The 12,938-nt window shown below is 36.5% G+C and overlaps 3 protein-coding genes across 3 annotated transcripts; all 3 read left to right on the top strand.

Annotated features, from left to right (window-relative positions):
- Nucleotides 1-32: 32 nt before the first annotated feature.
- Nucleotides 33-7,733, top strand: macA (cell fusion related protein; the record flags this gene model as incomplete). The annotated part of the gene is made up of 12 exons (XM_004360614.1): nt 33-335; nt 409-641; nt 739-1,114; nt 1,191-1,324; nt 1,416-1,572; nt 1,655-2,033; nt 2,919-4,895; nt 4,981-6,234; nt 6,309-6,431; nt 6,453-6,622; nt 6,699-6,936; nt 7,690-7,733. 12 exons carry the CDS (start codon nt 33-35, stop codon nt 7,731-7,733), a joined length of 5,388 nt encoding a protein of 1,795 aa, XP_004360671.1.
- Nucleotides 7,734-8,752: 1,019 nt separating this feature from the next.
- On the top strand, nt 8,753-11,495 carry DFA_04949 (leucine-rich repeat-containing protein; the record flags this gene model as incomplete). Its single annotated transcript, XM_004360613.1, has 5 exons — nt 8,753-9,793; nt 9,878-10,066; nt 10,141-10,500; nt 10,582-10,817; nt 10,913-11,495. The coding sequence occupies 5 exons, from the start codon at nt 8,753-8,755 to the stop codon at nt 11,493-11,495; spliced, it is 2,409 nt and encodes an 802-aa protein (XP_004360670.1).
- Nucleotides 11,496-11,631: 136 nt separating this feature from the next.
- On the top strand, nt 11,632-12,855 carry DFA_04948 (uncharacterized protein; the record flags this gene model as incomplete). Its single annotated transcript, XM_004360612.1, has 1 exon — nt 11,632-12,855. One exon carries the CDS (start codon nt 11,632-11,634, stop codon nt 12,853-12,855), a length of 1,224 nt encoding a protein of 407 aa, XP_004360669.1.
- Nucleotides 12,856-12,938: the final 83 nt, after the last annotated feature.

The raw sequence follows: 12,938 nt of genomic DNA, 5'->3' as shown, positions 1-12,938 counted from the left end.
CTCTTTTAAAAAGAAAAAGAAAAAGAAAAAGAATGATAATATCATCGTCACAACATAGATTATTAGTGATGATCGGTCAGATTGTGATACTATTACTATTATATAGTAGATTAACAATACAACAACAGCAACCTAGTGACCCATGGTTAACAGATTCACAGATACAGTTTGATACCAACATCATGTCTGCACAAGTCGATCTTGTATCATCTACATTTCGTGTACCTCGTAGTGGTATTAGATCACCATACTTTGTAATGACCAATGTTAGTAATCACATACCATGTGAATCATTCTCAACGTCTTTCAATAGACCTTCTTACAATACTCTAATGGTTTGTATCTAAATCAGACATATATCATATCAATACTAATCATTACTATTCTTTACTTTGTATTGTTGTATAGAAATTTAGTTATAAGATACATAACACTCAATCAGAGTCATTGTACAACTATGAAGACCAATTAGGATGTTTTGTAGAATCTCAATCCTCATCTACGTCACCCATTCTCCCGTCTAATTGTCTCCCAACATCATTTGGTGATTGGACAACCTCAATGAAACGAATCGGTAGATGTCAAGACAACGATTCTCCAAATAGTTCACCGTCAGTATATAACCCCAATATTATTTTATTGTATATATATATTTAGATTTGGATTTAGGTACTAATAATGATTGTTATTTATATTTAGTGATTTAATTGATATTGAACAAAGTATTATTTATTTTAGTAATTTTAAAAAATCAATGTTTTCATATCAATCACAGAAACAAGAAATGTTAAAGGGACGTGATTTTATGCAATCGTATCCTATGATTGGCTACCAAATGAATGGCTATTGGAAACAATCTGTTGACGCCTTGAAATCCCTATTGTCCAACGTTGCACCATTGCTTCAACCCTATTCCGATGGTGGATCTGATATCCGTGCTGCCTTTACATCGGTTCCATCCACTGCCATCTCATCGACCACCCAACAATCGATTATCACTCAATCCATCGACACTCTCACCACTCGTGATGACATCCTTCTCCAAATTCAATTATTGGTTAATTCATTATCCAATATTTATGATCCTGCTCTTTCCTCTCAAACTTCTTCCTTGGTAAGTAAAGTAAAGTAAAGCAAACAACAAACCATCAAATTATTTAATTTAATTCTTTTTTCTTTTTATTTTTTAGATTTCAAGTATTTTAAATCAAATGAGTAGATTAAATAATCAATTAGACAATCAATTTAATATTGTCTCTCAATTTATTACTTTATCCAATTTTAATAGTAATACTTTTAATTCTTTATCCAATCCTTCTCAATTGTAAGATAATATTATTCCTCCCCTAAACATACATACATACATATATTTTAAATATTATAAATATTAATATTTTTTTTAAAACTTTCTTTAGGATATTAGAAAATTATATTGAACATGCAACTAGTACATTACTTTTAATGTCCATTTCAAATGAATTTATTCTAATGAATAATGTTTTGAATCAATCAATCTCTACTACTTTTTATCAACAATCTTTTAACAATCATTTAATTGATGTTTTTTCAAAGGTATAATATTATAATAATATAATAATAATATTTAATTAATTAAATATTATATTAACACTTATCTTTTTATATTTTTTGTTAGATTCAAATACAATTAAAAGATATAAACGAATTATTTATACAAAAGAGTGGAATTGATATGAATCAACCAAATGATCCATCTTCGACATTTGTAAATCAGAATCCATTGATTTGTCAATATCTTCAGGTGTCATCGTTGACTGGTACATTGAATGATTATGTTGGTGTGATATCTCAACAACCTGCAGCTGCAGTGATATCCAATACACTGAGCATGTTTGGTGATTTGTCTACATGTCGTGACATGTATCAACGTCAACAATCGGTGGCTGTAGAGTTGGTTGTTAATAGTAACCGTCAGTTTACTTCGTCGACGGGATACTCGAATGCCAATATTGGGACGGTGGACGTATCGAGCAATACTTGGTTATTGACATCGAGTATGTTAGCACAGTCAAATACTAGTGCTGTGGCGGGACTGTCTATGGCCAACACATGGACACTTGGATTGAATCTATACCAACAGGTTGTATTGCCACCTGCCAACTACCAAGAACTGCCCTATGCCGGCTGGACACCCCAAACAAACGAGTCGACGGGTGTTGAATGCGCAGCTGCTCCAGAGTGCATCAATTCGTGTTGCAATCCTATTGAAGGGTGTCTCAAGTTTGTGCCAAGCCTTTATATTCAGCCTGACGAGAGGTGTCTTCGTTGCAACTGGAAACCAAAGTATTCCTATTATGACGGACCGACCTACGGCGACCTTCGTAGTGGCTGCAAGTATGTGTGTGTGTTGGGTGGATGGTACCGTATCGCTGCGCCAGAACCAACACAAGACGTGTGCGCGCCCGTGCCTATTGGATACTGGTCGCCTGCACTCAACAACAGCATGTACGCGTGTACTCTGCCATCGTCGTATTCGCCACAGTCATACTATGGGTTCGTGTCATCGGCATCGTCAGACAACTGTATGGTTGGTGCGCGGTACCAAGCTATCGTGGTTACCCCAGGTAGCAGCTCGATCCAGACACCTAGACTAGTTTCATTGTCAACTACTAGCACGGTCGAATTGTACGTGTCGGTTGGAGCAATCCCAACCACAACCTCAACAACCAACCGTATCGGACTGGTTGGTGTACACTCGGTCTGGCAACTATCCCTTTTAATCAACCCAGTCACCAATACTAGTCGATTAGCAGTAACCGATGCATTAGGTGGGATACTCGTCGACAGTAACCTTACCCTTACAACTACACAAATTGGAATGATGAATCATATTGCATTTGTGCTTGAAAACTCGTTTGCACGAATCTACCTAAATGGAGTGGTTGTTGGGAGAAGCATCTACCAACCATCAACCTTTGCAACTGCCAATTACTTTTATCTTGGTGGAAAACAAGAAGAACGCGCCAATATCCTCATTGATGAGGTACGTGTGCATACCCGTGCACTAGACTGGTCGTCGCTAGGATACAAACAGGTGGACGATCTCAACAAACGCTCCTGTCTAGTATCCAAGATGGATGTCAAGTGTGACAGTGGTAAGTGTATGACATGTGACACTGGTAAAGGGTTTGTTTCGGACAAATCAGCTTGCAAGTGTGTATGTCCAATTGGCAAGGTCAATGTGGGAGGCAGATGTGTTGATCCATGTCCAACTGGAATGATTAGACGTGCGGGATCACTCGCGTGCGGGTGTGGAGACGGTCAGTTTTTGGTGGTCGGTGCGTCCTATGTCACTATTGCATCTGCGGTGATTGGAGGGTCCGACCCAACCAACTACTATCCATCCAACAACCTGCGTACTGTCGGTGTGCAAGGTGTGGCGTTTTACGATGCAAAGGGTGTAGCTGTCACACCAGTATCGTGTACATCGAGTAGTCAGGATACCACCAGCTGCGCCGTTCTCTATGATGCGCAATCATCTACCTATTGGACGAGTGCGCAGGGTGCAGGCTATGCATGGGTGACCTTTACCCTTCCACCCTCGAGCAACAAAATCTCAACCATCTCCATCTACCCTCTTACTACTTCCCAAACCATGAAAGATGTAGTTGTCTATGTCAACGGTACATCACCAACCTCTCCCTACTTTGGTGCAGTTGTCACGAGAATCTCAATTCCACTTCAGTCCAACTCGATATCCGTCCCTATTCCAATCACAGATTTCCAGTCAATCGCGAGTGCAAGTCAATCACCACTTACCTTTTGTCAGTCGTGTCCAACTATCATGACATTCTACGATTATGTCGGACAACCACAATACCTCTACTCTCCATCATCCAACTTGCCACGTACATCTATCACTCAGTGCATGTGTAATGGGAATGTTGACAGTAGAACAAGTAACACGCTGAATAATCCTTTATGGACATTCTACCCACCACGATTTGGATGTGCACCTCCACTCCCCACACCAACTCTGATTGCTTCATCTGGTAGTAATCGTCTAGGTATCAACCAACCACTTTCACTCGTTTCCAACATCCAAAACCAACCATTACCAGTCATTGAAGAACCCATCACAATTCGATACACTGTCAATGGAGATGATCCCACCTTGTTATCGTCTATCTTTCCCTCGACCAATACCTACACATCATCGCAAATTCAAACGGTAAACATCAAGATTCGTGCCTACCAAGGTGTCAATCGTATAGAGAGTGCAGTCAGCAACCAAATGTTTTATTTCCTCGGTACCATAACTTGCACTTCACAACCTCTCAATGCAACATCCTACAATGCATCAGTCACTGTATTCATTCAATGTGTCACTCTACCTTCGATGGACTCTTCACCAGCCTATTGGATATTTTATACGGTTGATAATAGTCAACCTACCGGATACAGTTTACGATACAATAACAACTATGGTATTACATTGGTACCCGATCCTATTGTTGGTATCAATCAAGTCAATATCAGAGTATTGGCCAATGTTAGTGGATTCTTTGAACAATACCAACAATTCCAATACACACTCACTCCCAAACTCCCTCCCCCACAATTCCAACCATTTGGATCAAATGATTTCTACAACCAAGTACCCATCACCATTACACCACCCTATCTTGATGAAACTGCCACTGTCCCAACATACTATTCCAACTATTCTATTTACTATCAACTCGTTGCCAATGGAGTCGTTCAACCACCCGCGTTAACAGATACAACTGGAATCATCTATACTCCCTCATCCCTAAAATACCTAACATGTCCAATCCCAACATCCTCTTGTTTTATTCGTATTCGTTCAATTGGTAAAAAGAATGATTTAATTTCTGATATTGTTGAAAAATATTGTAAGTCAAAAAATAGAAAAAGAAAACAAAAAGAAAAGAAATAATAATAATATTTATTAAATTAATTTTATTTATTTGATTTTAGTTAAAATAACATTTGATATTGGATATTTAAAACCAATCATTGAAAATAATTATTACAAAGTACAAGATGTAATGGAAATCAAGATGGATAAAAATACTGATACTCAAGGAGTTGAGACTAGATATGTAATGGTTTATAATCAAGTTTTGGATGGTGATATTGATTGTTCAGTATCGATGGTTGAACAAAGTGACAGTACACTTTATTCAGGTTCATTTAATTTAACATTAAAAGGATTCTATTACATTTATGCAAGAAACTTTAAGGTATCTGGTAGTGCAAACTTTGCAGTTGGTAGTAACCAGACGTGCAAGTTGGTTGTGTATACTGTGCCAATCGACCCACCAATCATTGATGTTGAACCTATAAACTATGTTAATAATGGTTACTTGCTCTTGGAAATCAAACCAAACAATAGCAAGTTTGAACACATCCCATCATTCAAATTCCAACTCAACAATGGAATAGCAACACCCGACAATTCATTTGCAATGACACCTGTCGGACAAACAATACTTAATGTAACCATGTCACCTCAGGCAATGGTACAACAATTTGTATTGTCTGTCATTGATTGTCCACTCGACCGATTCATGTGTAGTGATGCAACAACCGTCTCGTTTACACTGATTAAAACGTGTCAACCACCAACCTACATTCCAATGGCCGGTAACTATATCTACAACGTCTCAGTTGGTACTGTGTGTACCGATGGATGTGTACCGAGATACGAGTCTAAAGGATCGTTGCCATCAATCAACTCGACACTCTTCCCATCGAGTGGTATTCTATTGTCGATGAAATCGGTCGATCTCTACCAATCGGCCTACCAATTCTCAACTGCTTGTTTCCACACAACCCTTGGTGCGAGTGTACCCCGTGGCGCCCGTTACACCATCGACCGATACCGTCGTCCCACCCCACCAATCATTCACCTCGTCAACGCCAACACTCTGCTCCCCAACCAAACCGTCACACTCACATGCTCGATTCAATATACCGGTGAGACTTGCTCCATCCATTTTAGCATCTTTAGATACTATGAACCAACCGGTCAAACACTCGACTCTGCTCCCATCCCCATCGAACCTATCCCATCAACCGCCGGACAACAAGGATATGCCCATCAGTATCAATCAGCATTCCATCCCTCCACCCCACAAGTAGTTGGTAAAATTATCATCAAAGCAATCTCGGTCATTCAAACTACTCAACTTTATGATTTCACCTATTCTTCTGAAGCTTCTTTTATTGGTAAAACAAAAACACACAAAAATTAAAAGTAGAAAAGTATTATTAACATTATCTTATCTTTTTTATATTTTTAGTTGATGTTTATACATTTACACCAAGAGTTGAATTAATTCCAAGTTTATATTTGGAATCAATGTATTATCCAAATGCAGAAATAATATTAATGAAATCAATTCTAGATTATGATTTGGATTATAGTTTTATTTATTATTATCTAGTACCAACACTTTCGTTGGGTGATACTGATACAAATAATTCAAAAATATCATTTAATAGTAATAATAATAATAATAATAATAATGGTAGTGGAATCATTTCAATTTCATCATTTACACAATTCCAAACACCAATTATATTATCATCTTCAAATTATAAAATCTATTCATTTGTAAGTAGTCTAAAAATATAGTCACCGTACCCCTTTTGGAATGATTAATAAAATTTTTAATTTAAAATTTTTTTAGGTATCTGGAAAATATTATATTCCAACTAATCAAATAGATTCATGGTTTTTAACATATGATTTTGAAAAGGAAAAAAGAGAAGCTGATGAAAAAGCAAAAAAGAAAAGATTACAATGGTTGGCATTACTCGTCCTACTTGCTCCATTGGTAGTATTGGCCTACTTTGCAACCAAACGAGGTATAAAGAAACATAAAAAGGCAGCATATGATTCACATGTTAGAAAGGCTCTTAAAATGGGTTTGGAAGCAAACACACAAACCTCTAACAAATTTAAATCAAAAAAAGAATAATAATCAATAATAATAATTAATAATAATTAAAAAGAAAAAAGATAAATATAAATAGACAAAATCTCATAATTACCACACAAAGCAAGAATAACTTTTCTCATTGTCACTCGGCCTCAGATTCATCTACCTATATCACTCCGTTGCGTGGTCGGGCGCCACACAATAAGGCGGGTGAATTTCATCTGTTGTCGTCGATTTGCACGAAATCGGACTATTCTCAAACCTGGCACGAACCCCAAAAACTTTTTTCTTTTTTTGATGGGGGCCCCCACATTACGGAGGGTAAGGTTGGCGCGACTTTGAAAAAAGATAAATATCTTCCTATTCGGTTAAACAAAGGTTGCCTGTTCTATGATGGGTGTGAAGGTGTGCTTCCCACCGAGGAGCGTGCACCCCACGATCAAGGGGAGCCGACCTCAAGATTTGATTAAAAAGAGAGAGAACAGCGAAAAGTTGTGGTTTGACGCGTTCTTGGTAGTGCAGAGTCTTTTCAAGAGGCAGGTCTTCATTTATTTATATCTTTCTTTTTTTGTTTGCAAGCTTACTTTTTCTTTCTTTGCATCATCGACCTACTTTCCATTAGTACCCCCAAATATCTATTGGAGATAACATCAACGATAACTTTCAAAACCCATCATCATACCTTACCTTACCTTTCCATCACATCTCACCGCGTACCATATATATATATTATATACAGATACAGATACAGTAGCAAACAGATACAGATACAGTAGAAAGTAGAAATAATATTTTTTGAATGTGCATTCAAAATTGACTGGTCAACCGTCGATCCCCCAATAGTATACACTTTTTTTGGTAATTATTATTGTCATTGTCATCTATCATCTATCAATCAAAGTTTCAATCTATCAATGCAACAACAAATCACATTCACACACACACGCACACAAAATAGATCTATCTATCCATTGGTCTGAAAAAGATAAAAGTGTATCTTTCATTCAATTCATTCCTTCGAGGATATAATGGGAGGCAAGGAGGGAAGAGTAACATTGTCATTGACCATGGTATCGATGGGATAAGCCAACTAACTGCGAATCAACTCCTTTATCACCACCACCGCATTAGTCAGTTCATCGCTTAAAAATATATTTATTTTTAAATGGTGTGAATTGTGTTTGATTGATTGATTGATTGATCACTGATCACCACCAACGCACTTTGCACCCACATACACACACACACTCTCTTACACACAATTCATGAAATCAATACAGCAAAGTAAATCTTAACAACGAATTTTGAACCAATGAATGAGCGAATAAAGACACCAATTGGGGTGTGATCAGTTTTAAAAATATATAAATATATATATTTGTTTTGGGAGAGGGAGAGGGTGGGGGTGGATGGTGGTCAATCCATCTTGGTCAATGCCATTGATGGAGGAGAAGGATGGGATGGATGTTAATACTACTGACATGTCGATCATCATCATCAAGGAGGAGGAGAAAAGAAAAGAAAAGGATGATGATGTAAATGGATGAAATCACAACAACTACTAAAGTCAACCCACCCTCTTTAATAATTATTATTATTATTGTCTATCATCATCATAAATATATTTAGAGGTTGTATTATTAACATACATATTCATTCATATTTATTATTTATATATATCTAATTAATGTAGATTTATAATCTAGAACAACAAAACACAAACCAACAGCACTAAACTATAAATAGATTTTGGAATCTATAAATATTTATATTTTTTTTTTTTTCTTTTGACATACACAAAGATGAATTCAAGTAGTAGTAATACAAGTTATTCATTCTGTTTTATATTGGTGGTTACCATATGGTCGTGTATATTGGTGATTCTTGGTGGAGGTCACATCGTCGATGCTAAACCCAACCACGCCAATAATGGGTATTATTTGGACACCACCACCACGACTACGACAAAGACAATACCCAACACCAACACCAACACCAATACCTTTTCCCATCAATCTGTGGCAGATGCCAAATCAACATTACGCAAAACCATCAATTCCAAAAAGAATGGTGGCAACAACAACAACAAAATCAACAACAACTATATATATGTCGACAACCCATCCAATTCAGTAGAATACCATAAATATGATAGTATACATATAAAGAAGCAAGCAAGAGGTCAACGAATCAAACAAATGAAACGATCTTTTGGAACTCCCAACTCTGGAGTTGGAAGTAGCTTCCTGGTTGGATCATCTCATTTACAAAATACTGTATCTGCTGTATCGGCAGCAACCACACCAACATCACAAGCCAACGCATTAGTACAACTCTATGACTTGTGGTCTGGTGATCAATGGTATAATTCCGATAATTGGTTGGTAGGAGACCCATGCAACAACATGTGGTACGGTATAACATGTAATGAAACAACGGGTGATATCATTGCATTGGATCTAGCTGAAAACAATCTATTTGGTAGATTGACTAGTGATATTGCCGATCTAACAGAATTGGTTCATCTCAACATACAAAACAACAATCTCAACGGAGATATTCCACCAACTGTATTCCAGTCTATGAAGTCACTCCAAATACTCGAAATACCAAACAACCAATTATCAGGTGACATTGCATGGACCAATAACCTTCCACTCACCATCAGTTTACTCTGGGTAGCCGGTAATGAATTCACTGGTAGCATACCCCTTGGATGGGCCAAATACCAATCTTTGGATCTTGCCTTTTTAGAATTAAATCAGCTCACAGGTACAGTACCACCTGAAGTTGGTACTTATTCATCAATGCGTTTATTTGATATTGGTTTTAATAATATTACTGTAAGCGTCAAAAAATAATAATATTAATAATAATTTAAATAATATTATTTTATTCTAATTATTTTATTCTATCTATGTATGTAGGGTCAACTACCAAAAGAAATAGCCAACTTGAATAATCTTACACATTTCTGGGCATATGATAATCAATTGGAAGGAAATATACCAGTTGAAATTGGTAGTATGACAAAACTAGAAGTAATTGAACTAACTAGAAATCAAATGTCTGGTGAAATTCCATCTGATATGTTTCCAAGTACTATTCCTCTAAGAGTATGTAAATGCAAAACAAAACAAAACAAAATATAGTTTAGGAATACAAATATATTTATTTATGTTTTTTTTAGAGTATTAGATTTGGAGGAAATAATTTTACAGGCAATTTAGATTGGATTTGTAATCTATCAAATTTACAAGAATTATTAATTGAAGATAATTCATTTTCAATATTACCAGTTTGTTCAAACAAAGCACCTACACAATTAATTAATTTTGTAATGTCAAATAATGGTCTACACGGTACCATCCCAATTGAATTTGGTAATTTTACAGGTCTTAGATTCATCAACCTTAGACAAAACAAATTGTTTGGTTCCGTTCCATCAACCATTTCAAATTTAGTCAATCTTTCTAGATTTGATGTATCAGAGAATAGAATTAATTGTACTTTATCTGAATTTATGAGTCCAATTAAAAAATTAAAATTGGTAAGAAACAAACAAAAAAAAAAGAAACAAACAAAAAAGACAATTAATTAATTTATCTTTTATTTTTATCTTTTTATTTAGATGAGTATAATTAAAGCAGATAATAATGAAATTACAGGAGAATTTTCAGAAGATATGTTTTGGGATTCAGATGCAGAAGCTGAATTATTGACAAGTGTATTTATTGTAAACTTTGCAAAGAATAATATTTCTGGGCCACTTAGTGATTACCTATCATGGATGCTTAGTTTAAGTTTATTGGATCTTTCAAACAACCATTTTAATGGTGAAATCCCTGATGTTTTAAATTATCTAGAGTATGTTAGAAACTAAACAAACAAAAAATAATATTTATAATTTCTAATTTATCTTTTTCTTTTTCTATTTTAATTTATTTTTACGCTACATCTAGTGATATTAGATTAAATAATAATAATTTATCAAGTCCAATTGGACAATTACCATCATTTATGAAACCATCTGGGGATTTTATAATTTTGGAAAATGATAATTTTGAATGCCCTACAATTGTTGGAAAGAATAGTGAAATATCGATTGAAATGGATGCATCTTATTACAATTACTCTCATTGTCTATGTTTGCCAGGATATATAGGGTATAATGGATCGTGTAGTGTGTGTCCTGAAAATGGTATATGTAACGGCACACATATCAAAATTCCATCTGGATTCTTTCCCTATCCAAGTGAAAACACTGTACAACCATCGGCACTGATTCGATGTGTCGTATCTAATTTTGGTACTACATCATGCAATCCATCCAATTCTGATAATTTCACTTGTTCAGTTGGCTATCATGACAGACTGTGTGCACGTTGTGAAGAAGGTTATTATATGCGTGGATCTGAATGTCTAAAATGTCCAAAAGGGGCCAGAATCAATTGTCATCTTTGCATTTGTCATTTTATTCTTTTTGGTATTGGCAGTATTCTTTGTCGTAACGAATCCCCAACGGTCACTCCCATCAAGTACTAGAAAGACAATTGTCTTTTACTATCAACTTCTTAATCTCATGTTGTCAAAGTTGTCGCCATGGCCATCCTTTTTCACATTCTACTACTCGTCGTCTTCGTTTATCAATTTCTCGTTTGGATTTTTGTGTATTGGTGAAATGTCGAAATGGCCCAACCTCTTCCTCGTCATCATCTCTATCCCGCCCAGTATCTTCTTTGTGACGTGTCTGTTTGTCGCGCTGACCTTTGTCATTAGCAAGATCAAGTGGAACAAGTTTGATATGCGATGGGTAAGGTCGTCGATTCGCGTCAACTTGGTCATGCTCAATTTCCTCTACCTGCCACTCTGCATCTACATCTTGCAAAACTACTCGTGCACCTATGACGAAAACACCGACCAGAGTTACATGTCCTTCTTCCCCTGGATTTCTTGCAGTCACGATGCCAACTACCAAGACATCTTCAAGGTGACCGTCTCCATGACCGTGCTCTACATCATCGGTATCCCCGCGCTCTTTGCCTACTTGCTATTCAACAATCGTAATCGGTTGGACGACCCCAACGTACTCATCGTCGTCGGCTCCATCTACATAGACTACCGTAAAAAGGTGTGGTGGTACGAGTTGGTTGGTCTGGCCCGTCGTTTTGTCATGGCCGTTTCCCTTGCACTCATTAACCCCAAGAGTTCATTTTCAGTGTTTGTCGTATTGCTCGTGATTGGCAGCTCCATCATCTCACAGTTATGGGCACGTCCATTCATCTACCGTATCTCCAACTTTACCGAACTCCTTGGTAACAGTGTCCTCCTATTTGCCTATATTTGTGTGCTCATCCTCTCGTCGCTCAAGTCGTCCTACCAATACGACGCGATCGGTATCGAGGTCATCCTCTCCATCGTCATTGTCATGTACACTGTCTACCTCGGTATCATCTTCCTCTTCTCCCTCAAGTATTTCCTACCCAAGCGATACCAACTCGCCTTTGACAATTGGTTCATCAAACGACTCGAAGATGTCAAGTTGTGGAAGATGCAATACGATCAACGCAACCAAATCGATCCCGACGACGAACAAGGTTACGAACCCAAAGAAAAGATCGATCCCCTCTTTACACGTTCTGCCACCCAACAAGTTTTTGAACTCAAACAACGTCGTCTCACACAATCCACCGATTTTAGTGTCTCTGACAACAACAACACTCATACACCCGGAGAATCACCCGTTTTAAAACCTTATAAAAGTGAACCAAATTTTAATAATCTCCTTGACACTACTCCAAATCCAAATAGTAATCAAAATAACAACAATAATAATAATAATCAAAATAACAATATTCCAACAAATCAAAACAATAATAATATTAATCAAAGGAGAAATTCATAAAATTAATTAAAATAATCAAATATTTATTTATTTATTAAATATCAAAAACATCACAATCAGTCAATTTTTAGGTTATTATTAAT

The sequence above is a fragment of the Cavenderia fasciculata genome (genome assembly GCF_000203815.1).
Source record: "Cavenderia fasciculata unplaced genomic scaffold Scf_Dfasci-G-o-80e12.f1-5, whole genome shotgun sequence".
Taxonomy (NCBI): domain Eukaryota; phylum Evosea; class Eumycetozoa; order Acytosteliales; family Cavenderiaceae; genus Cavenderia; species Cavenderia fasciculata.
The sequence above is the reverse complement of the archived record's forward strand: the minus strand, read 5'-3'. Positions and strand labels throughout refer to the sequence as shown.